Here is a 23,706-nt window from a genome sequence, read left to right on the forward strand (position 1 = left end):
TAGAGGGTTAATCCTTAGGGAGAAATCCCGACCATACAGCAGACCCAATCTGGAGAGATTTTTTTTTAAGCAAGACAAAAACAAAACAAACAAAACAACATCCAACAAACAAAACAACCCCAATACAACCACAATACAAACAACAACGAAAAACAACAACCACAATACACTTCTTCTCTTTTGACACATGACTCGCATCGTGTTTCATGCATCCAAAAAAAACAAAAACACTGCCGGTTAAGTTAAAAATTAACAAATCAGAATAACAAATGAAATAAAATTACAACCCTTGATAACTCCATAAGGAAATAATTGTATCCCCTAAGGTAATTCAAGGAATAGTAATATAGACTGGAGACAGGTTTCCCTCATTCAGGGGCAGCGCTCTCTCTCTCTCTCCTCCTCACGGTCTGAATCACACATAGGACTATTGATAAAACATGTGTTTGTGACTGATTTAAATGATAAACTTCTTCCTAATTATCAGTGTTTACATATTACATTAAAATCTCACCCAATGTCTCTAGTCTTTCTAGTGAGGGTGATTAGGCCTCACCAGAAAGTCAGAATAGAGGTCGGAGGACATTCAACCCTATTAGGTGAGTCTTTCCCCTTTCTTTCCCTGTACTTCAGAATCAACATTTAAAGGCGTTACAACCATTTCAAACATTTTGTGAACAAGATTTACACTGAGGTTTTCAGTACATTTCTTATCAGGACAATTTACAGTTGTGCAACATTTGTACAAACAAAATGGCCAGGCCTTACTTAATTTGGGATCTCCCTTAATGGCAGGTAGCCTAAGGGGCAGCAGGTATCCTAGTGGTTAGAGCATTGGGCCAATAAACGAAAGGTTGCTAGATCGAATCTGAATCTGATCGAAGATGACAAGATAAAAATCTGTTGTTCTTCCCCTGAACAAGGCAGTAAACCCACTGTTCCAGGGTCATCATTGTAAATAAGAATTTGTTTTAAATGACTTGCCTAGAAGGTTCAATAATTATAAATAAAAAAACAGCCGGATCCAGGTATCTTTATACTGTATAGTACTACAGTCTCACTAACTGTTCTCCTAAGTCAAATACCTCAGCAAGCCTTTCAAAAGGAAATGTACACAATCTGTAACGGCACTGTAATGCCAGATGCTAGGAGACGAGAAGTAAGTACAGGGAATGATTATTTAATGGATTAACTTGTTATGGATAGGGGGCAGTATTTTCACGGCCGGATAAAAAACGTACCCGATTTAATCTGATGATTACTCCTGCCCAGAAACTAGAATATGCATATAATTATTAGCTTTGGATAGAAAACACTCCAAAGTTTCTAAAACTGTTTGAATGGTGTCTGTGAGTATAACAGAACTCATTTGGCAGGCCAAAACCTGAGAAGATTCCAAACAGGAAGCGCCCTCTCTGACTATTTCTTGGCCTTCTTGATCATCTCTATCCAAAACAGGGGATCTCTGCTGTAACATGACATTTTCTAACGCTCCCATAGGCTCTCAGAAGGCGCCAGAACATTGAATGATGACTTTGCAGGCCATGGCTGAAAAACAGTAGGGCATTTGGATAGTGGTCGATCTGAGAACAATGAGACTGGGGGCGTGTGCACGAGGCGACTCCATGTTTTTATTTTTCCGTCTTTGAACGAAAACAGGGTTTCTCGGTCGGATTATTATCGCTTTTTTACGAGAAAAATCGCATAAAAATTGATTTTAAACAGCGTTTGACATGCTTCGAAGTACAGTAATGGAATATTTAGACATTTTTTGTCACGAAACGCGCCGGGCGCGTCACCCTTCTTTACCCTTCGGATAGTGTCTTGAACGCACAAACAAAACGCCGCTATTTGGATATAACTATGGATTATTTGGAAACAAACCAACATGTGTTATTGAAGTAGAAGTCCTGGGAGTGCATTCTGACGAAGAACAGCAAAGGTAATCCAATTTTTCTTATAGTAAATCTGAGTTTGGTGAGTACCACACTTGGTGGGTGTCAAAATAGCTAGCCATGATGGCCAGGCTATCTACTCAGAATATTGCAAAATGTGCTTTCACCGAAAAGCTCTTTTAAAATCGGACATAGCGATTGCATAAAGGAGTTCTGTATCTATAATTCTTCAAATAATTGTTATGTTTTTTGTGAACGTTTATCATGAGTAATTTAGTAAATTCACCGGAAGTGTTCGGTGGGAATGCTAGTTCTGAACGTCACATGCTAATGTAAAAAGCTGGGTTTTGATATAAATATGAACTTGATTGAACAAAACATGCATGTATTGTATAACATAATGTCCTAGGAGTGTCATCTGATGAAGATCATCAAAGCTTAGTGCTGCATTTAGCTGTGGTTTTGTTTTTTGTGACATTATATGCTAGCTTGAAAAATGGGTGTCTGATTATTGCTGGCTGGGTACTCTGCTGACATAATCTAATGTTTTGCTTTCGCTGTAAAGCCTTTTTGAAATCGGACAGTGTGGTTAGATAAAGGAGAGTCTTGTCTTTAAAATGGTGTAAATTAGTCATATGTTTGAAAAATGAAAGTTTTGGGATTTTTGAGGAATTTGTAATTCGCGCCACGCCTATCATTGGATATTGGAGCAGGTGTTCCGCTAGCGGAACGTCTAGATGTAAGAGGTTTTAACAGACATGAAAAACAGGAACAGCGTCAGGACAGGAGAAACAAAACAACATCAATGCAGACACGGAAAATTAACTGGAGGGGGTGACAGATATAGGGTAGATAATCAATGACGTGATGGAGTCCAGGTGAGTCCGATGAAGCGCTGGGGCGCATAACGATGGTGAGAGGTGTGAGTAATGATGAGCCGCCTGGAGACCTCGAGCATCAGAGAAGGGGTGGAGAAGCAGACGTGACAAAATCATTGGTAAACTCATCAGAAAACTTGATATTGGACATTCCATCAGTCCTGGAAGAAAGAAAATTAACATGTACTTATTTTTCACTATGCTACATCTTAATCAGTCCTAAAAAGGCTTCATCTTAATCGAGCTTACTGCATCTTGGGCAGGAATTCTTGATAAAACCATGTGTATACAGAATCATACTTCAGACACATCAGATGATAGTGTCCCATTAAGCGGAATAGGCACCATCTAAAGTAAACAATCCCAATGCCCCTTTCTTGTAATCTTATCATTTTGAACCTGTTGCATTGACATGCAGTACCAGTCAAAAGTTTGGACACACCTACTCATTCAAGGGTTTTTCTTTATTTTTACTATTTTCTACATTGTAGAATAATAGGGAAGACATCAAAACTATGAAATAACACATGTAGTAACTAAAAAAGTTTTAAACATATCAAAATATATTTTATGTTTTAGATTCTTCGAAGTAGCCACCCTTTGCCTTGATGACAGCTTTGCACACTCTTGGCATTCTCTAAACCAGCTTTTCCTTGAATGCTTTTCCAAATGTCTTGAAGGAGTTCCCACATATGCTGAGCACTTGTTGGCTGCTTTTCCTTCACTATGCGGTCCAACTCATCCCAAACCATGTAAATTGGGTTGAGGTCGGGTGATTGTGGAGGCCAGGTCATCGGATGCAGCACTCCATAATTTTCCTTCTTGATCAAATAGCCCTTTCAAGTGCAAACCAGATTGGATGGCGTATCACTGCAGAATACACATCCTCCTCCATGCTTCACGGTGGGAACAACACATGCAGAGATCATCCGTTCACCTACTCTGTGTCTCAAAAAGACATGGCGGTTGGAACCAAAAATCTCAAATTTGGACTCATCAGACCAAAGGACAAATTTTCCCGGTTTAATGTCTATTGCTCGTGTTTCTTGGCCCAAGCAAGTCTCTTCTTATTATTGGAATCATTTAGTAGTGGTTTCTTTGCAGCAATTTGACCATGAAGGCCTGATTCATGCAGTCTCCTCTGAACAGTTGATGTTGAGATGTGTCTGTTACTTGAACTGTGAAGCATTTATTTGGGATGCAATTTCTGAGACTGGTAACTATAATACTTATCCTCTGCAGCAAAGGTATTTCTGGGTTTTCCTTTCCTGTGGCGGTCCTCATGAGAGCAATTTTCATCATAGCACTTGATGTTTTTTGCGACTGCACTTGAAAAAACTTTTAACTTCTTATGGGCAGGTGGGACAGTAGCGTCCCACCTGGCCAACATCCGGTGAAATTGCAGAGCGCGAAATTCAAACTACAGAATTATCAATGTTTAACTTTCATAAAATCACAAGTGTAATACATCAAAATAAAGCTTAACTTCTTGTTAATCCAGCCGCTCAGTCAGATTTTAAAAAGGCAGGTGCGACACAAAAGTAACAAATAGCGATGTAAAAATGCCTTACGTTTGATGATCTTCTTCTGTTGGCACTCCAAAAGGTCCCAGTTACATCACAAATGGTCCTTTTGTTCGATAATGTCCTTCTTTATATCCATAAAACTCAGTTTAGCTGGCAATAATCCACCCAGTTTCCCTCCATCATAATGCATACAAAATTAATCACAAACGTTACTAATATAACTTTTCCAAACAAGTCAAACAACGTTTATAATCAAACCTTAGGTACCCTAATACGTAAATAAATGATAAAATTTAAGACGGAGAATCGTTATTGTCTTTACCGGAGAAAAATACCAAAGAACGCGCTCTCATTCACGTGCTTGGAAACACTACAGCCAAATGGGAGCCACATAGAAAAACTACAATTTCTGGCTCATTTATCCAAAAACCAGCCTGAAACTCTTTCTAAAGACTGTTGACATCTAGTGGAAGCCCTAGGAACTGCAATCTGGAAGGACTTCGCCTTATAATAAAAGTGACAGCCATTGAAAATAGTGGTAGTCTGAATACATTTTTTTTGGGAGGGTTTGTCCTCGGGGTTTCGCCTGCCATATCAGTTCTGTTATACTCACAGACATAATTTTAACAGTTATAAAAACTTTAAAGTGTTCAGTGTTCTCTATCCAAATCTACCAATTATATGCATATCCTAGCTTCTGGGCCTGAGTATCAGGCAGTTTACTTTGGGCACGCTTTTCATCCGGACGTGAAAATACTGTCCCCTACCCAAGAGAGGTTAAAGTACTTGAAATTTTCCACATTGACTGACCTTCATGGCTTAAAGTATTGATGGACTGTCATTTCTCTTTGCTAATTTGAACTGTTCTTGCCATAATGTGGACTTGGTCTTTTACCAAATAGGACTGTCTTCTGTATACCACCCCTACCTTGTCACAACACAAGTGATTGGCTCAAACACATTAAGAAGGAAATAAATTCCTCAAATGAACTTTAAAAAAAACAAGCCTGTTAATTGAAATGCATTCCAGGTGACTATCTCATGAAGCTCTTTGAGAGAATGCCAAGAGTGTGCAAAGCTGTCATCAATGCAAAGGGCGGCTACTTTGATGTTTTAAAATTAGTTTTACACTTTTTTGGTTACTACATGATTCCATATGTGTTATTTCATAGTAGAAAATAGTAAAAATAAAGAAAACCCTTGAATGAGTAGGCGTGTCCAAACTTTTGACTTGTACTGTATGCTCTTTCTGTCCCAAATGTCACAGAATCTCTGTCCCAAATGTCCCTTACAGCCTGTTTGAGTTCAGTGAGTACTATTCATTTTCACTGGCGGCTTATCTATTTGTCCACAGGAAGCTTATCTTTAACCCAAACGACAGATGGCAGCCTCTAATATGATACTGTATGTCTCAATTCCTCTTTTCCTCATGTGACCTTGTATTCAAACACACTTCTTCAAACTACTAAGACATCACATTATTAAAGTGCTATCTGAAAGCCACTAATAACATATTACATTAACAAATCTCTAGTAACCCATTATACTCAACATACATTGTTACTTCATCACATCTCTAGTAACCCATTATAATATTCATATAGTATATTTGGTAATAGTTCTTTTATATCTTCACATCACGCAGAATCCCTATACAACGTTAAAAACTCAGCTCACAGAATTGGTTGGGGTATTCATTCATACACGCACCTCTTTCAATCCGGTGGACGGAACTAGTTGGGGTATTCATTCATACACGCACCTCTTTCAAACCGGTGGACGGAACTAGTTGGGGTATTCATTCAGACACGCACCTCTTTCATACCGGGGCTAGTCCCCTGACAGCTCTCATTTACTCAGTACTAATAATATCTCTTATTATCCACATTTCAATCCTTTGTTGAACTTCAGCTTACCAATTATTTTCCAAATATAAATCTGTTATTATCTACATTTCAATCTCTTAATTTCCAAATTTCAAACATATTAACCTGTCATTTCAACAGTCACACAACTCTCACATCCACATTCACTTAGTACTATTCCCTAACACACTCAGTAGTCCCCCCTGGTTAATCCTTATGCATCTTCAACTATTCTCTTGTCGTTACCTTCTTCTGCGGTTCCTCTATAGTCTCTATAGCCTCTTTAGTACTTATAGTCCCTCAGTATCTATAGTCTCAATCGTCTATATAGACATAAATGCTTTAGTCTCTGTGGTTGCCATAGTAGCTATAGTCCCTATAGTATCTATTGTCACTATAGCATCTTTAGTCCCTTAGAATCCATAGTCTCAATAGTCTCTATAGTCACAAATGCTATAGTCTCTATGGACTGTATAGTCTTCCCATAAATACATATATACAGTTCGTAGTGATGTTTAAGCAAAAGAAGTCAATCAATAAATCAATCAATCAAGAGAAGACACATATACTCAATGATGACCTCTTGTGTGACTAACCTTCACAGTGTGATTAGAGAATCTGAACCCAGGTTGACACAGGCAGTTGTAGCTCCCGAAGGTGTTGAGGCAAATGGTGTTGCTGCCACAAACCTGTGGTGTCTCCTGGCACTCATCGAGGTCTGAAGAGAGAAGGAAACATGTTGATAGAGCAGTGATTCCCTAACCTCTCCTCCAGTGACTCCCTAACCTATCCTCCAGTGACTCCCTAACCTCTCCTCCAGTGACTCCCTAACCTCTCCTCCAGTGATTCCCTAACCTCTCCTCCAGTGACTCCCTAACCTCTCCTCCAGTGACTCCCTAACCTCTCATCCAGTGACTCCCTAACCTATCCTCCAGTGATCCTCTAACCTCTCCTCCAGTGACTCCCTAACCTCTCCTCCAGTGATCCTCTAACCTCTCCTCCAGTGACTCCCTAACCTCTCCTCCAGTGATTCCCTAACCTCTCCTCCAGTGATTCCCTAACCTTTCCTCCAGTGATTCCCTTACCTCTCCTCCAGTGATTCCCTAACCTCTCCTCCAGTGATTCCCTAACCTCTCCTCCAGTGACTCCCTAACCTATCCTCCAGTGATTCCCTAATCGCTCCTCCAGTGATTCCTAACCTCTCCTACAGTGATTCCCTAACATCTCCTCCAGTGATTCTCTAAACATGAACTTAAATTCGGCCTCCAATTAGAGACAACGCCAACCGGCCTCTTCTAATTGGAGGTCATGCCAAACTAAACCCAACCTAGAAATACAACACTAGAAACAAAACATAGAAATACAAAAACGGACAAACACCCCGTCACGCCCTGACCACTCTACCATAGAAAAGAACAACTTACTATGGTCAGGACGTGACAGAACCCCCCCTCCACCCCAAAGGTGCGGACTCCGACCGCACCTAAAAAAACAACAACAAAAAACCTTAACAACAACCCCCCCCAAAAGAAATGATCCACCCCCCTTCCTCACTTACACATAGAATAATATCATTATCACCCCCTCCCCACCTACACATAGAATATCATTATCCACCCCCTTCCCCACCTACACATAGAATAATATCATTATCACCCCCCTCCCCACCTACACATAGAATAACATCATTATCCACCCCCCTCCCCACCTACACATAGAATAATATCATTCTCACCCCCCTCCCCACCTTCACATAGAATAATATCATTATCACCACCCTCCCCATCTACACATATAATAATATCATTATAACCCACTGCCCCCTCCCCACCTGCACATAGAATAGTATAATTATCACCCCCCTCCCCACCTACACATAGAATAATATCATTATCCACCCCCTCCCCACCTACACATAGAATAATATTATTATGCACCCCCCTCCCCACCTACACATAGAATAGTATAATTATCACCCCCCTCCCCACCTACACATAGAATAATATCATTATCACCCCCTCCCCACATACACATAGAATAATATCATTATAAGCCCCTCCCCACCTACACATAGAAAAATATCATTATCCACCCCCCTCCCCACCTACACATAGAATAATATCATTATCCACCCCCCTCCCCACCTACACATAGAATAATATCATTATCACCCCCTGCCCCCATCCCCACCTGCACATAGAATAATATAATTATCACCCCCTCCCCACCTTCACATAGAATAATATCATTATCCACCCCCTTCCCACCTACACATAGAATAATATCATTATCCACCCCCCTCCCCACCTACAAATAGAATAATATCATTATCACCCCCTTCCCACCTACACATAGAATAATATCATTATCACCCCCCTCCCCTCCCCACCTACACATAGAATAATATCATTATCCCCCCTCCCCACCTACACATAGAATAATATCATTATCCACCCTCTCCCCACCTACACATAGAATAATATCATTATCCACCCCCTTCCTCACCTACACATAGAATAATATCATTATCCACCCCCCTCCTCACCTAAACATATAATAATATCATTATCACCCCTTTCCCCACCTACACATAGAATAATATCATTATCACCCCCTCCCCACCTACACATAGAATAATATCATTATCACCCCCCTCCCCTCCCCACCTACACATAGAATAATATCATTATCACCCCCCTCCCCACCTACACATAGAATAATATAATTATCCACCCCCCTCCCCACCTACACAAAGAATAATATCATTATCACCCCCCTCCCCACCTACACATAGAATAATATCATTATCACCCCATCCTCACCTACACATAGAATAATATCGTTATCACCCCCCTCCCCACCTACACATAGAATAGTATCATTATCCACCCGCCTACCCACCTACACATAGAATAATATTATTTTCCACCCCCTCCCCACCTACACATAGAATAATATTATTATCCACCGCCTCCCCACCTACACATAGAATAATTTCATTATCACCCCCCTTACCACCTACACATAAAATAATATCATTATCACCCCCTTCCCCACCTACACATAGGACAATATCATGATCACCCCCCTTCCCCACCTACACATAGAATATCATGATCACCCCCTCCCCACCTACACAAAGAACAATATCATTATCACCCCCCTCCCCACCTACCCATAGAATAATATCATTATCACCCCCTCCCGACCTACACATAGAATAATATCATTATCACCCCCATCCTCACCTACACATAGAATAATATCGTTATCACCCCCCTGTCACGGCTGTTCAAATGATTGGACCAAAATGCAGCGTCGGTTTCGTTCCACATATTTATTAGATAGTGAAACCTAATGCAAATAACAAAGTAAACTTAAGGACAAAACAACAAACCATGACGCAGGTGGAACAAACACACTCACAAAATATAACACCCACAAAACACAAGTGGGACAAACATCAACTTAAATATGGCCTCCAATTAGAGACAACGACAACCGGCTGCCTCTAATTGGAGGTCATGCCAAACAAAACCCAACCTAGAAATACAACACTAGAAACTAAACATAGAAACACAAAAACGGACAAACACCCCCAGTCACGCCCTGACCACTCTACCATAGAAAATAACAACTTACTATAGTCAGGACTCGACAGTACCCCCCCCACCCCCCCACCCCAAAGGTGCGGACTCCGACCGCACCTAAAAAAAATTATTAAAAAAACCTTAACAACCCCCCCCAAAAAAATTATCCACCCCCCTCCTCACCTACACATAGAATAATATGATTATCCACCCCCCTCCCCACCTACACTAATATCATTATCACCCCATCCTCACCTACACATAGAATAACATCATTATCACCCCCTCCACCCCTGCACATAGAATAATATCATTATCATCCCCCTTCCCCACCAACACATAGAATAATATCATTATCACCCCCAAAAAGTTGATGATTATTAATCTTACAGCTCCTTAAGGATAGAGGGCAGTATTGAGAATATTATTACTAGATTTGGATAGAAAACACTCTGAAGTTTCTAAAACCGTTTGAATGGTGTCTGTGAGTATAACAGAACTCATATTGCAAGCAAAAAACCTGAGAGAAATCCTAACAGGTAGTTGAAATCTGGATGTGTGGGCTCTATTCAAGTCTTTGCCTATTGAGAACACAGTGACTCAGTAATCATTGTGCACTTCCTAAGGCTTCCACTAGATGTCAACAGTCATTACAAAGTTGTTTGAGGATTCTATGGTGAACAGAGACCCAACAGGAAGGCCGGAAATTTGGTCACAGAGGGAAGGACATCTGTTCATTGGGTGCGCGTCCACATGAGAGTTAGCTGTTTTACAAAACGTTTTTCACGACACTGGTTTCCTCCAGTTGGAATATTACTGAATCTTCACGTTCTAAAGGCCCTAAAGATTGATGCTATGCAACGTTTGACATGTTTGAACGAACGTAAATATATATTTTTTTGACTATCGTCGTGAAATTGTCCGCGCGCTTCGTACATTTGGAGTAGCTAACTAAACACGCGAACAACAAGAAGCTATTTGGACATAAATTATGGACTTTATCGAACAAAACAACATTTGTTGTGGACCTGGGGTTCCTGGAAGTGCCTTCTGATGAAGATTATTAAAGGTAAGGGAATATTTTTAATACAATTTATGATTGTAAATGGTTCCAAGATGGCGCTAGTCTGTATCGCCTAGCCTATTTTTCTGAGCATAGTACCTCGTTTATTGCAAAGTGTGATTTCCCAGTAAAGTTATTTTTAAATCTGGCAATGCGGTTGCATTCACAAAGTGTTAATCTACAATTCTTTGAATGACAATATTAGATTAAAAAAATGTTTTCGAATAGTAATTTAGTAAATTGTAACGCTGATTCACCGGCTCACGGGATTGAGAGTCGTAAGAAGTTTTAACATTCTCTACAAACTCTCAGTACTGCACAGATAAGAGTACTCTGAACAAGTAACGGTTTGTTCCCTCGACATGTAACATTCACACACACACACTTGAATACTCACCCTTACACTCTCCAGTGAGAGCAGTAAAGTTGACAGTCTTTGTGGATTTGAACCCAGGTAGACACTGACAGTAGTAGCTCCCGATGGTGTTGTAACACGTGGCATTACTTCCACAGTGTGGGGTACTGTCCCACTCTTTACACTCATCTGTATCAACACATGATTTTCTTGTTTTTAATGTCAAGCCAGGTTCACAATCTATGGCCTCCAGGTTCCCCAGTAGAGTTAAATGAAGACCTGAGAGAGAGAGAGAGTGTGAGTGTGAGTGAGTGAGTGAGTGAGTGAGTGAGTGAGTGAGTGAGTGAGTGAGTGAGAGAGAGAGAGAGAGAGAGAGAGAGAGAGAGAGAGAGAGAGAGAGAGAGAGAGAGAGATTCAACCAGTTTCCTACTAGCCCAGTCGCTCTCAGCTGACATCTGAGAACTGCCAAACTGTCTACACCCACTAAAACTGTATATACAGTGTATTCGGAATGTATTCAGACCTCTTGACTTTTTCTATATTTTGTTATGTTACAGCCTTATTCTACAATGGATTAATATATATTTTTTCTCATCAATCTACACACAATACTACATAATGACAAAGCAAAAACAGGTTTCTAGAATGTTATAACATTTATTTACAAAAAAATATATATATACTGCTCAAAAAAATAAAGGGAACACTAAAATAACACATCCTAGATCTGAATGAATGAAATAATCTTATTAAATACTTTTTTCTTTACATAGTTGAATGTGCTGACAACAAAATCACACAAAAATAATCAATGGAAATCCAATTTATCAACCCATGGAGGTCTGGATTTGGAGTCACACTCAAAATTAAAGTGGAAAACCACACTACAGGCTGATCCAACTTTAATGTAATGTCCTTAAAACAAGTCAAAATGAGGCTCAGTAGTGTGTGTGGCCTCCACGTGCCTGTATGACCTCCCTACAACGCCTGGGCATGCTCCTGATGAGGTGGCGGATGGTTTCCTGAGGGATCTCCTCCCAGACCTGGACTAAAGCATCCGCCAACTCCTGGACAGTCTGTGGTGTAACGTGGCGTTGGTGGATGGAGCGAGACATGATGCCCCAGATGTGCTCAATTGGATTCATGTCTGGGGAACGGGCGGGCCAGTCCATAGCATCAATGCCTTCCTTTTGCAGGAACTGCTGACACACTCCAGTCACATGAGGTCTAGCATTGTCTTGCAATTGGAGGAACCCAGGGCCAACCGCACCAGCATATGGTCTCACAAGGGGTCTGAGGATCTCATCTCGGTACCTAATGGCAGTCAGGCTACCTCTGGCGAGCACATGGAGGGCTGTGCGGCCCCCCAAAGAAATGCCACCCCACACCATGACTGACCCACCGCCAAACCGGTCATGCTGGAGGATGTTGCAGGCAGCAGAACGTTCTCCACGGCGTCTCCAGACTCTGTCACGTCTGTCACATGTGCTCAGTGTGAACCTGCTTTCATCTGTGAAGAGCACAGGGCGCCAGTGGCGAATTTGCCAATCTTGGTGTTCTCTGGCAAATGCCAAACGTCCTGCGCGGTGTTGGGCTGTAAGCACAACCCCCACCTGTGGACGTCGGGCCCTCATACCACCCTCATGGAGTCTTTCTGACCGTTTGAGCAGACACATGCACATTTGTGGCCTGCTGGAGGTCATTTTGCAGGGCTCTGGCAGTGCTCCTCCTTCTCCTCCTTGCACAAAGGCGGAGGTAGCGGTCCTGCTGCTGGGTTGTTGCCCTCCTACGGCCTCCTCCACGTCTCCTGATGTACTGGCCTGTCTCTGGTAGCGCCTCCATGCTCTGGACACTACGCTGACAGACACAGCAAACCGTTCTTGCAACAGCTCGCATTGATGTGCCATCCTGGAGGAGCTGCGCTACCTGAGCCACTTGTGTGGGTTGTTGACTCCGTCTCATGCTACCACTAGAGTGAAAGCACCGCCAGCATTCAAAAGTGACCAAAACATCAGCCAGGAAGCATAGGAACTGAGAAGTGGTCTGTGGTCACCACCTGCAGAACCACTCCTTTATTGGGGGTGTCTTGCTAATTGCCTATAATTTCCACCTGTTGTCTATTCCATTTGCACAACAGCATGTGAAATTTATTGTCAATCAGTGTTGCTTCCTAAGTAGACAGTTTGATTCCACAGAAGTGTGATTGACTTGGAGTTACATTGTGTTGTTTAAGTGTTCCCTTTATTTTTTTGAGCAGTGTGTATCACATTTACATAAGTATTCAGACCCTTTGCTCAGTAATTTGTTGAAGCACCTTTGGCAGTGATTACAGCCTCGAGCCTTCTTGGATATGACAATACAAACTTGGCACACCTGTATTTGGGGAGTTTCTCCCATTCTTCTCTGCAGATTCTCTCAAGCTCTATCAGGTTGGATGGGAAGCGTCGCTGCAAAGCTGTTTTCAGGTCTCTCCAAAGATGTTCGATCGAGTTCAATTCCGGGTTCTGGCTAGGCCACTCAAGGATGTTTACAGACTTGTCCCGAAGCCACTCCTGCGTTATCTTGGCTGTGTGATTAGTGTTGTTGTCCTGTTTGGAAGGTGAACCATTGTCCCAGTCTAAGATTCTATGCGCTCTGGAGCAGGTTTTCATCAAGGATCTCTCTGTGCTTTGCTCCGTTCATCTTTTCCTCGATCCTGACTAGTCTCCCAGTCCCTACTGCTTAAAAACATCCCCACAACATGATGCTGCCACTACCATGATTCACCGTAGGGATGGTGCCAGGTTTCCTCCAGACGTGACGCTTGGCATTCAGGCCAAATAGTTCAATCTTAGTTTCACCAGACCAGAGAATATTGTTCCTCAATGGTCTGAGAGTCTTTAGGTGCATTTTGGAAAACTGCAATGAGCTGTCATGTGCCTTTTACTCAGAAGTGGCTTCCGTCTGGCCACTCTACCATGAAGTCCCGATTGGTGGAGTGCTGCAGATATATTTGTCCTTCTGGAAGGTTCTCCCATCTCCACAGAGGAACTCTGGAGCTCGGTCAGAGTGACCATCGGGTTCATGGTCACCTCCCTGACCAAGGCCCTTCTTCCCCGATCGCTCAGTTTGGCCAGGGCAGCCAGCTCTAGGAAGAGTGTTGGTGATTCCAGACTTCTTCCATTTAAGAATGATTGAGGCCACTGTGTTCTTAGGGACCTTCAATGCTGCAGACATGTTTTGGTACCCTTCCCCAGATCTATGTCTCGACACAATCCTGTCTAGGAGCTATGCTGACAATTCCTTCGACCTCATGGCTTGGTTTTGCTCAACTGTGGGACCTTATATAGACAGGTGTGTGCCTTTCCAATCACGTCCAAGCAATTGCATTTCCCACAGCTGGACCAATCAAGTTGGAGAAACATCTCAAGTATGATCAATGGAAACAGGATGCACCTGAGCTCAATATTGAGTCTCATAGGAAAGGGTCTGAATACTTATTTAAATAATGTATTTCTGTTTTTTACTTTCAATCCATTTTAGAATAAGGCTGTAACAAAACAAATGATGGAAAAAGTCAAGGGGTCTGAACACTTTCTGAATGTACACTAAAACTGTCTATACACTGAACAAAAATATAAACGCGACATGTAAAGTGTTGGTCCCATGTTTCAAGAAATGAAATAAAATATCTCAGATATTTTCCATACGGACAAAAATATTTTGTCTCGCAAAGTTTTGAGGGAGTGCGTAATTGACATGCTGACTTTAGGAATGTCCACCAGAGCTATTGCCAGAGAATTGAATGTTAATTTCTCTACTATAAGTCTCCAACATAGTTTTATAGAATTTGGCAGTTGGTCCAACAAGCCTAACAACCACAGACTACATGTATGACGTCGTGTTAGGGAGCGGTTTGCTGATGTCAACATTGTGAACACAGTGCCCCATGGTGGCGGTGGGGTTATGGTATGGGCAGTCATAAGCTCGGGACGACGAATGCACTGCCCCATGTTGCAAGGAACTATACTGAAAATGTCCCAATTCTTCCATGGCCTGCATACTCACCAGACATGTCACTCATTGAGCATGTTTGGGATGCTCTGGATCGTGTTTGTTCAGTACATAATTGTAGATAGTCTTGTAGTTTATACATGTCTTAGATAGGGTTGTAACATTAACTCTATAACCATGGTTGGTAAATGGTTGGAATATTCTGTAGCCATTCAACTATAACTAACAATGAATTATGAAATACCACCTTTCTATCTATTTGTCACTCTCTCACATGCACACATATGCACAAACACACACACACATCAACACACACGTAGTCAAGTTACAAAGATATACAACGTTAGACTCACTCTCTCACACGCACATATACGCACAAACACGCACACGACCACACACCCAAACATAGATGCTATAGTCAAGTTCCAAAGATACACAAGGTTAGACTCACCCAGAATAAGTAGAAAAGTTCTGGTCCCCATCTCAAAGACAGACTGGTATTATATCCACACCAGACAACTAGTAGGATCCTAATAAAACTAGTCCCACAAGAAGAATCAGTCTGAGATTAAATCTGTTTTACAGTTGAATTCAGATTGAAGAAAATCCCAGTTTAACAAGGTTTTTATTCTGTATTATCCATGGTGATAACATGAACAGAAGAAAAATAAATAAAATATTCTAGAGAGACCTCTCAGTGTGAGCCACATGGAGTTAGAAAACAACTATTTTGCTCTCCTCTCCTCTCCCTCTTTCTGTTAGACAACGCCTCCTCTCTCTCTTTTTCACACTCTTCCCCCTTTGTCTCTGTTTCACCCTTATCTCTCTCTCCTTGTTCTCTTTTTCTGTTTCACCTCTTCTTCTCTCCTCCCCCTCTCTCTGTTTTTTACCTTCTCTCTCTCTTTCCTTCCTCTCCCTCTCTTTCTCTCTCTCTCTCTCTCTCTATTTCACACTCTCCCTCTCTATCTGTTTCACACTACCCCTCTCTCTGTTTTTCACTTTATCTCTCTTTCCTCCCTCTCTCTCTCCTTCTCTCACTCTTTCTATCTCACCCCTTTCTCTCTTCTTCTTCTTATCTTTCTCTCCCTCTTTCTTCTTCCTTTTCTCTCATCATCTCTCCTTCCCCCTCTTTCTCTCATTATCTCTCCTTCCCCCTCTCTTTCTCTCATCATCTCTCCTTCCCCCTCTCTTTCTCTCATCATCTCTCCTTCCCCCTCTCTCTCTCATCATCTCTCCTTCCCCCTCTCTTTCTCTCATCATCTCTCCTTCCCCCTCTCTTTCTCTCATCATCTCTCCTTCCCCTCTCTTTCTCTCATCATCTCTCCTTCCCCTCTCTTTCTCTCATCATCTCTCCTTCCCCCTCTCTTTCTCTCATCATCTCTCCTTCCCCCTCTCTTTCTCTCATCATCTCTCCTTCTCTCTCTTTCTCTCCACATCTTCTGATTAGTGTATATTATTCTCTTCACATACCACTTGTCTCTATCTAGTTCCCTCTCTTATTCTTGACATGGGAATTAGGTTTACTCATTCACTGCTCAGTTCTCTCTCTCTCCCTCTCTGTCTCTCTCTCTCTCAGACTTCTCTGAATAGCTTCTGAAAACAAGCCCAGTGGAACATAGTGCAGAGAGAGAGAGTGCAGAGAGAGAGTGAGCGCAGAGAGAGAGAGTGAGCGCAGAGAGAGAGAGTGAGTGCAGAGAGAGAGAGTGAGTGCAGAGAGAGTGAGTGCAGAGAGAGAGAATGCGTGTAACAGTGTAGGTTCCGTCCCTCTCTTCACCCCAACCTGGGCTCGAACCAGGGACCCTTGCACACATCAACAACTGACACCCACCGAAGCATCGTTACCCATCGCGCCACAAGAGCCACGGCCGTTGCAACGCAAGGGGAAACCCTACTTCAAGTCTCAGAGCGAGTGACGTCACTGATTGAAATGCTATTAGCGCGCACCACCGCTAACTAACTAGCCATTTCACATCGGTTACATGTGCAGAGAGAGAGAGAGTGCAGAGAGAGAGAGAGTGAGTGCAGAGAGAGAGTGAGAGTGCAGAGAGAGAGTGAGTGCAGAGAGAGAGTGCAGAGAGAGAGTGCAGAGAGAGAAAGTGAGTGTGCAGAGAGAGAGTGAGTGCAGAGAGAGAGAGTGAGTGCAGAGAGAGAGTGAGTGCAGAGAGAGAGAGTGCAGAGAGAGAGAGAGTGCAGAGAGAGGGTGAGAGTGCAGAGAGAGAGAGAGAGTGCAGAGAGAGATGGAGAGAGAGTGCAGAGAGAGAGAGAGTGCAGAGAGAGAGAGAGTGCAGAGAGAGAGAGAGTGAGTGCAGAGAGAGAGAGAGAGTGCAGAGAGAGAGAGAGAGCAGAGAGAGAGAATGCGTGTAACAGTGTAGGTTCCGTCCCTCTCTTCGCCCCAACCTGGGCTCGAACCAGGGACCCTTGCACACATCAACAACTGACACCCACCGAAGCATCGTTACCCATCGCGCCACAAGAGCCACGGCCGTTGCAACGCAAGGGGAAACCCTACTTCAAGTCTCAGAGCGAGTGACGTCACTGATTGAAATGCTATTAGCGCGCACCACCGCTAACTAACTAGCCATTTCACATCGGTTACATGTGCAGAGAGAGAGAGAGTGCAGAGAGAGAGAGAGAGAGTGCAGAGAGAGAGTGAGAGTGCAGAGAGAGAGTGAGTGCAGAGAGAGAGTGCAGAGAGAGAGTGCAGAGAGAGAAAGTGAGTGTGCAGAGAGAGAGTGAGTGCAGAGAGAGAGAGTGAGTGCAGAGAGAGAGTGAGTGCAGAGAGAGAGAGTGCAGAGAGAGAGAGAGTGCAGAGAGAGGGTGAGAGTGCAGAGAGAGAGAGAGAGTGCAGAGAGAGATGGAGAGAGAGTGCAGAGAGAGAGAGAGTGCAGAGAGAGAGAGAGTGCAGAGAGAGAGAGAGAGTGCAGAGAGAGAGAGAGAGCAGAGAGAGAGAGAATGCGTGTAACAGTGTAGGTTCCGTCCCTCTCTTCGCCCCAACCTGGGCTCGAACCAGGGACCCTTGCACACATCAACAACTGACACCCACCGAAGCATCGTTACCCATCGCGCCACAAGAGCCACGGCCGTTGCAACGCAAGGGGAAACCCTACTTCAAGTCTCAGAGCGAGTGACGTCACTGATTGAAATGCTATTAGCGCGCACCACCGCTAACTAACTAGCCATTTCACATCGGTTACATGTGCAGAGAGAGAGAGAGTGCAGAGAGAGAGAGTGCAGAGAGAGAGAGAGTGAGTGCAGAGAGAGAGTGAGAGTGCAGAGAGAGAGTGAGTGCAGAGAGAGAGTGCAGAGAGAGAGTGCAGAGAGAGAGAGAGTGCAGAGAGAGAAAGTGAGTGCAGAGAGAAAGAGTGAGTGCAGAGAGAGAGAGTGAGTGCAGAGAGAGAGAGTGAGTGCAGAGAGAGAGAGAGTGCAGAGAGAGAGAGTGCAGAGAGAGAGTGCAGAGAGAGAGAGTGCAGAGAGAGAGAGAGTGCAGAGAGAGGGTGCAGAGAGAGAGAGAGAGAGTGCAGAGAGAGAGAGAGAGTGCAGAGAGAGATGGAGAGAGAGTGCAGAGAGAGAGAGAAAGAGTGCAGAGAGAGAGAGAAAGAGTGCAGAGAGAGAGAGAGTGCAGAGAGAGAGAGAGTGCAGAGAGAGAGAGAGTGCAGAGAGAGAGCAGAGAGAGAGAGTGCAGAGAGAGAGAGAGTGCAGAGAGAGGGAGAGAGATAGTGCAGAGAGAGAGAGAGAGTGCAGAGAGAGAGTGCAGAGAGAGAGAGAGAGTGCAGAGAGAGAGAGTGCAGAGAGAGAGAGTGCAGAGAGATTGCAGAGAGAGTGCAGAGAGAGAGAGAGAGAGAGAGAGAGCGCAGAGAGAGCGCAGAGAGAGAGAGAGTTAGAGAAGGGTAGTTTGTTTGGGTGGCGTGATGGCCTCAACCGAGTAGAGAAGAAATGCTGTCAACACACATAAGCACTCATACACACACAATAACATACGCACTATACACACATGTACACATGAATTTTGTGTTGTAGATATGTGGTAGTGGAATAGGGGTCTGAGGGCACACACTCAGTGTGTTGTGAAATCTGTTGTGAATATTGTAATGTTTTTAAACTGCTTTAATGTTGCTGGACCCCAGGAAGAGTAGCTGCTGCCTTAGCTGGAACTAATGGGGATCCTTAATAAATGCAAATACAACACACCAAAACACACAACACATACAAATGAAAACTGTCACATCCTTATCATGCTCATAGTAGATCCAAGTTGTTGCCATGGGTAACCATGTTTACCATCAGATACCAACTAACTAAGATACAAATGAAGACATGAGACAGAGAGGAAGTTGAGGTGGAGATTGAAACACCCAGAAACCCACAGCACACCAGTGCTGAAATGTTACCATGGTAACCATCCTAGCACGCATCCCAAATGACACCCTATTATATAGTGCTCTATGGGCCCTGGTCTAATGTAGTGCACTATATAGGGAATAGGTCCCTGGTCTAATGTAGTGCACTATATAGGGAGAAGTGTGTCATTTGGGCCTCAGCACTAGAAAGAGGAACCTGCCAATGGAATACCGATATCTACAGCAACAGAGGAAAGTCCCTACTGTAATATTAGCACCACACTCAGATCAGTTTATATAGTCCCTTACTGATCATCATTATCCAGGCTTACACAGTAAAACTGAACCTAGACCTGTCCTTATGGGGCAGTTTGCAGGGGCACAACAGTAACCTCTGTTTGAGGAAGTAGCATGGGGATCAGTGAGGGTAGTGAACTCTCTAACAGTCTAGTTCAGGGGGTCAAACTCATTTTGCCAAGTGGGCCGCATTAGGTCTTCATCCTGGTCCGGAGGACCTCACTTAAAATGTAATATATTTCCTCGAAATCCTTTTTTCTGAGATATCCATTGTTATTTGACTGTCTAAATATAAGACACCTGTACCATGTCAGATATAGAATTTTATACAATTTTGAGTTTGCATTCCAATATTACACTTTATGTATTTCACAAAAGAGTGTAATATAACAAAAACGTTTAAAATAGAAACACTGGAGTTTTGGCATAAAAAATTATAAAAAGTTGATTAATTACGAAATTAATGAAAATTGTTAAGAAACATTCCACCCTTGAGGCCACTACTCTCTCCTTTCTTCTGAAGTGTACACTTGTTCACTACTTCAAATCTAAAAGCATTTGATTGGTGGAGGCATGCTAGCGTGAGTTCAGTGAAGGAAAGTGAACAAGTGTACCCTTCACGAGAAAGGAGAGATTATTGGGATGATGTCTTAGTTCTGCGGCATGCAAGATGATGTGAAGGGGTCACAGTTCACAGTTCAAACTGGTTTAGGGTACGGGGTCACGTTCCAGTTCGACTACAATGCAGTCGTTGCATTGCTTCAACCAATGGCTGCTTGCTATGTCGCTGTATTTGTATTTATTCTGGATCCCCATTAGTTCCTGTCAAGTCAGCAGCTACTCTTCCTCTTCCATCAAAATGAAGGCAATTTTAAAAACATTACAATACATTAATAACAGATTTCACAACAAATTAAGTGTGTGCCCTCAGGCCTCTACTCTTCTACCACTTATCTACAACACAAATCCATGTGTACATGTGTGTATACTGTGTATGTTATCTTGTGTTTATATGCATTTGTCTATGTTTGTGTTGCTTCACAGTCCCCGCTGTTCCATAAGGTGTATTTTTTTAGTCAAATTTTACTATTGGCATCAGTTACTTGATGTGGAATAGAGTTCCATGTAGTCATGGCTCTATGTAGTATTGTGCTCCTCCCATAGTCTGTTCTGGACTTACAGCTCAGTCAGGCATCAGATTGCTGCTATATCATGTGATGGGTACAGCTGTGAGTTCCGGCAGACGTCTGGATTGGAATGTGGCCAAAAGATAGGGGTCATGGGGTCAGAGGTCAGTCTTGAAGGAGTTCCCACATATGCTGAGCACTTGTTAGCTGCTTTTCCTTCACTATGCGGTACAACTCGTCCCAAACCATGTAAATTGGGTTGAGGTCGGGTGATTGTGGAGGCCTGGTCATCGGATGCAGCACTCCGTCACTTTCCTTCTTGGTCAAATAGCCCTTACACAGCCTGGAGGTGTGTTGGGTCATTGTCCTGTTGAAAAACAAATGATAGTCCCACTAAGTGCAAACCAGATTGGATGGCGTATCACTGCAGAATGCTGTGGTAGCCATGCTTGCTAAGTGTGCCTTGAATTCTAAATAAATCACAGACCGTGTCACCAGCAAAGCACCCCCACTCCATCACACCTTCTCCTCCATGCTTCACGGTGGGAACCACACATGCGGAGATCATCCGTTCACCTTCTCTGTCTCACAACGACACGGCGGTTGGAACCAAAAATCTCAAATTTGGACTCATCAGACCAAAGGACAAATTTTCACCAGTTTAATGTCTGTTTCTTGGTGCAAGCAAATCTCTTATTATTATTGGTGTCATTTAGTAGTGGTTTCTTTGCAGCAATTTGACCATGAAGGCCTGATTCATGCAGTCTCCTTTGAACAGTTGATGTTGAGATGTGTCTGTTACTTGAACTCTGTGAAGCATTTATTTGGGCTGCAATTTCTGAGGCTGGTTACTATAATACTTATCCTCTGCAGCAAAGGTATTTCTGGGTTTTCCTTTCCTGTGGCGGTCCTCATGAGAGCCAGTTTCATCACAGCGCTTGATTGTTTTTGCGACTGCACTTGATGAAACTTTCAAAGTTCTTGAAATTTTCCACATTGACTGACATTCACGGCTTAAACTATTGATGGACTGTCGTTTCTTTTTGCTTATTTGAACTGTTCTTGCCATAATGTGGACTTGGTCTTTTACCAAATAGGACCATCTTCTGTGTACCACCCCTACCTTGTCACAACACAAGTGATTGGCTCAAACACAAATAAATTCCTCAAATGAACTTTTAACAAACAAACCTGTTAATTGAAATGCATTCCAGGTGACTGTCTCATGAAGCTGTTTGAGAGAATGCCAAGAGTGTGCAAAGCTGTCATCAACGCAAAAGGCGGCTACTTTTTACATTTGTTTTACACTTTTTTGGTTACTACATGATTCCATATGTGTTATTTCACAGTAGAAAAAAAGTAAAAATAAAGAAAACCCTTGAATGAGTAGGCGTGTCCAAACTTTTGACTTGTACTGTATGCTCTTTCTGTCCCAAATGTCATAGAATCTCTGTCCCAAATGTCCCTTACAGCCTGTTTGAGTTCAGTGAGTACCATTCATTTTCACTGGCGGCTTATCTATTTGTCCACAGGAAGCTTATCTTTAACCCAAACGACAGATGGCAGCCTCTAATATGATACTGTATGTCTCAATTACTCTTTTCCTCATGTGACCTTGTATTCAAACACACTTCTTCAAACTACTAAGACACCACATTATTAAAGTGCTATCTGAAAGCCACTAATAACATATTACATTAACAAATCTCTAGTAACCCATTATACTCAACATACATTGTTACTTCATCACATCTCTAGTAACCCATTATAATATTCATATAGTATATTTGGTAATAGTCCTTTTATATCTTCACATCACGCAGAATCCCTATACAACGTTAAAAACTCAGCTCACAGAATTGGTAGGGGTATTCATTCATACACGCACCTCTTTCACACCGGTGGACAGAACTGGTTGGGGTTTTCATTCAGATAGGCACCTCTTATACACCGGTGGACAGAACTAGTTGGGGTATTCATTCAGATAAGCACCTCTTTCAAACCGGTGGATGGAACTGGTTGGGGTATTCATTCAGATAGGCACCTCTTTCAAACCGGTGGACAGAACTAGTTGGGGTATTCATTCAGATAGGCACCTCTTATACACCGGTGGACAGAACTAGTTGGGGTTTTCATTCAGATAGGCACCTCTTATACACCGGTGGACAGAACTAGTTGGGGTATTCATTCAGATAAGCACCTCTTTCAAACCGGTGGATGGAACTGGTTGGGGTATTCATTCAGATAGGCACCTCTTTCAAACCGGTGGACAGAACTAGTTGGGGTATTCATTCAGATAGGCACCTCTTTCATACCGGGGCTAGTCCCCTGACAGCTCTCATTCACTCAGTACTAATAATATCTCTTATTATTCACATTTCAATCCTTTGTTGAACTTCAGCTTACCAATTCTTTTCCAAATATCAATCTGTTATTATCCACATTTCAATGTCTTAATTTCCAAATTTCAAACATATTAACCTGTCATTTCAACACTCACACAACTCTCACATCCACATTCACTTAGTACTATTCCCCAACACACTCAGTAGTCCCCCCTGGTTAATCCTTATGCGTCTTCAACTATTCTCTTGTTGTTACCTTCTTCTGCGGTTCCTCTATAGTCTCTATAGTCTCTTTAGTACTTATAGTCCCTCAGTATCTATAGTCTCAATCGTCTATATAGACATAAATGCTTTAGTCTCTGTGGTTGCCATAGTAGCTATAGTCCCTATAGTATCTATTGTCACTATAGCATCTTTAGTCCCTTAGAATCCATA

At 42.7% G+C, this 23,706-nt stretch overlaps 1 protein-coding gene across 1 annotated transcript; it reads right to left on the reverse strand.

Annotated features, from left to right (window-relative positions):
• Positions 1 to 2,627: 2,627 nt before the first annotated feature.
• On the reverse strand, positions 2,628 to 15,959 carry LOC115178322 (adhesion G protein-coupled receptor E2-like). The gene is made up of 4 exons (XM_029739460.1): positions 15,617 to 15,959; positions 11,215 to 11,451; positions 6,761 to 6,882; positions 2,628 to 2,934 (listed from the first exon to the last, which is right to left on the reverse strand). The coding sequence occupies exons 1-4, from the start codon at positions 15,645 to 15,647 to the stop codon at positions 2,929 to 2,931; spliced, it is 396 nt and encodes a 131-aa protein (XP_029595320.1). The 5' UTR covers positions 15,648 to 15,959; the 3' UTR covers positions 2,628 to 2,928.
• Between the last annotated feature and the right edge of the window lie 7,747 nt (positions 15,960 to 23,706).

This window comes from Salmo trutta, chromosome 38 (assembly GCF_901001165.1).
Source record: "Salmo trutta chromosome 38, fSalTru1.1, whole genome shotgun sequence".
In the NCBI taxonomy this organism is placed as follows: domain Eukaryota; kingdom Metazoa; phylum Chordata; class Actinopteri; order Salmoniformes; family Salmonidae; genus Salmo; species Salmo trutta.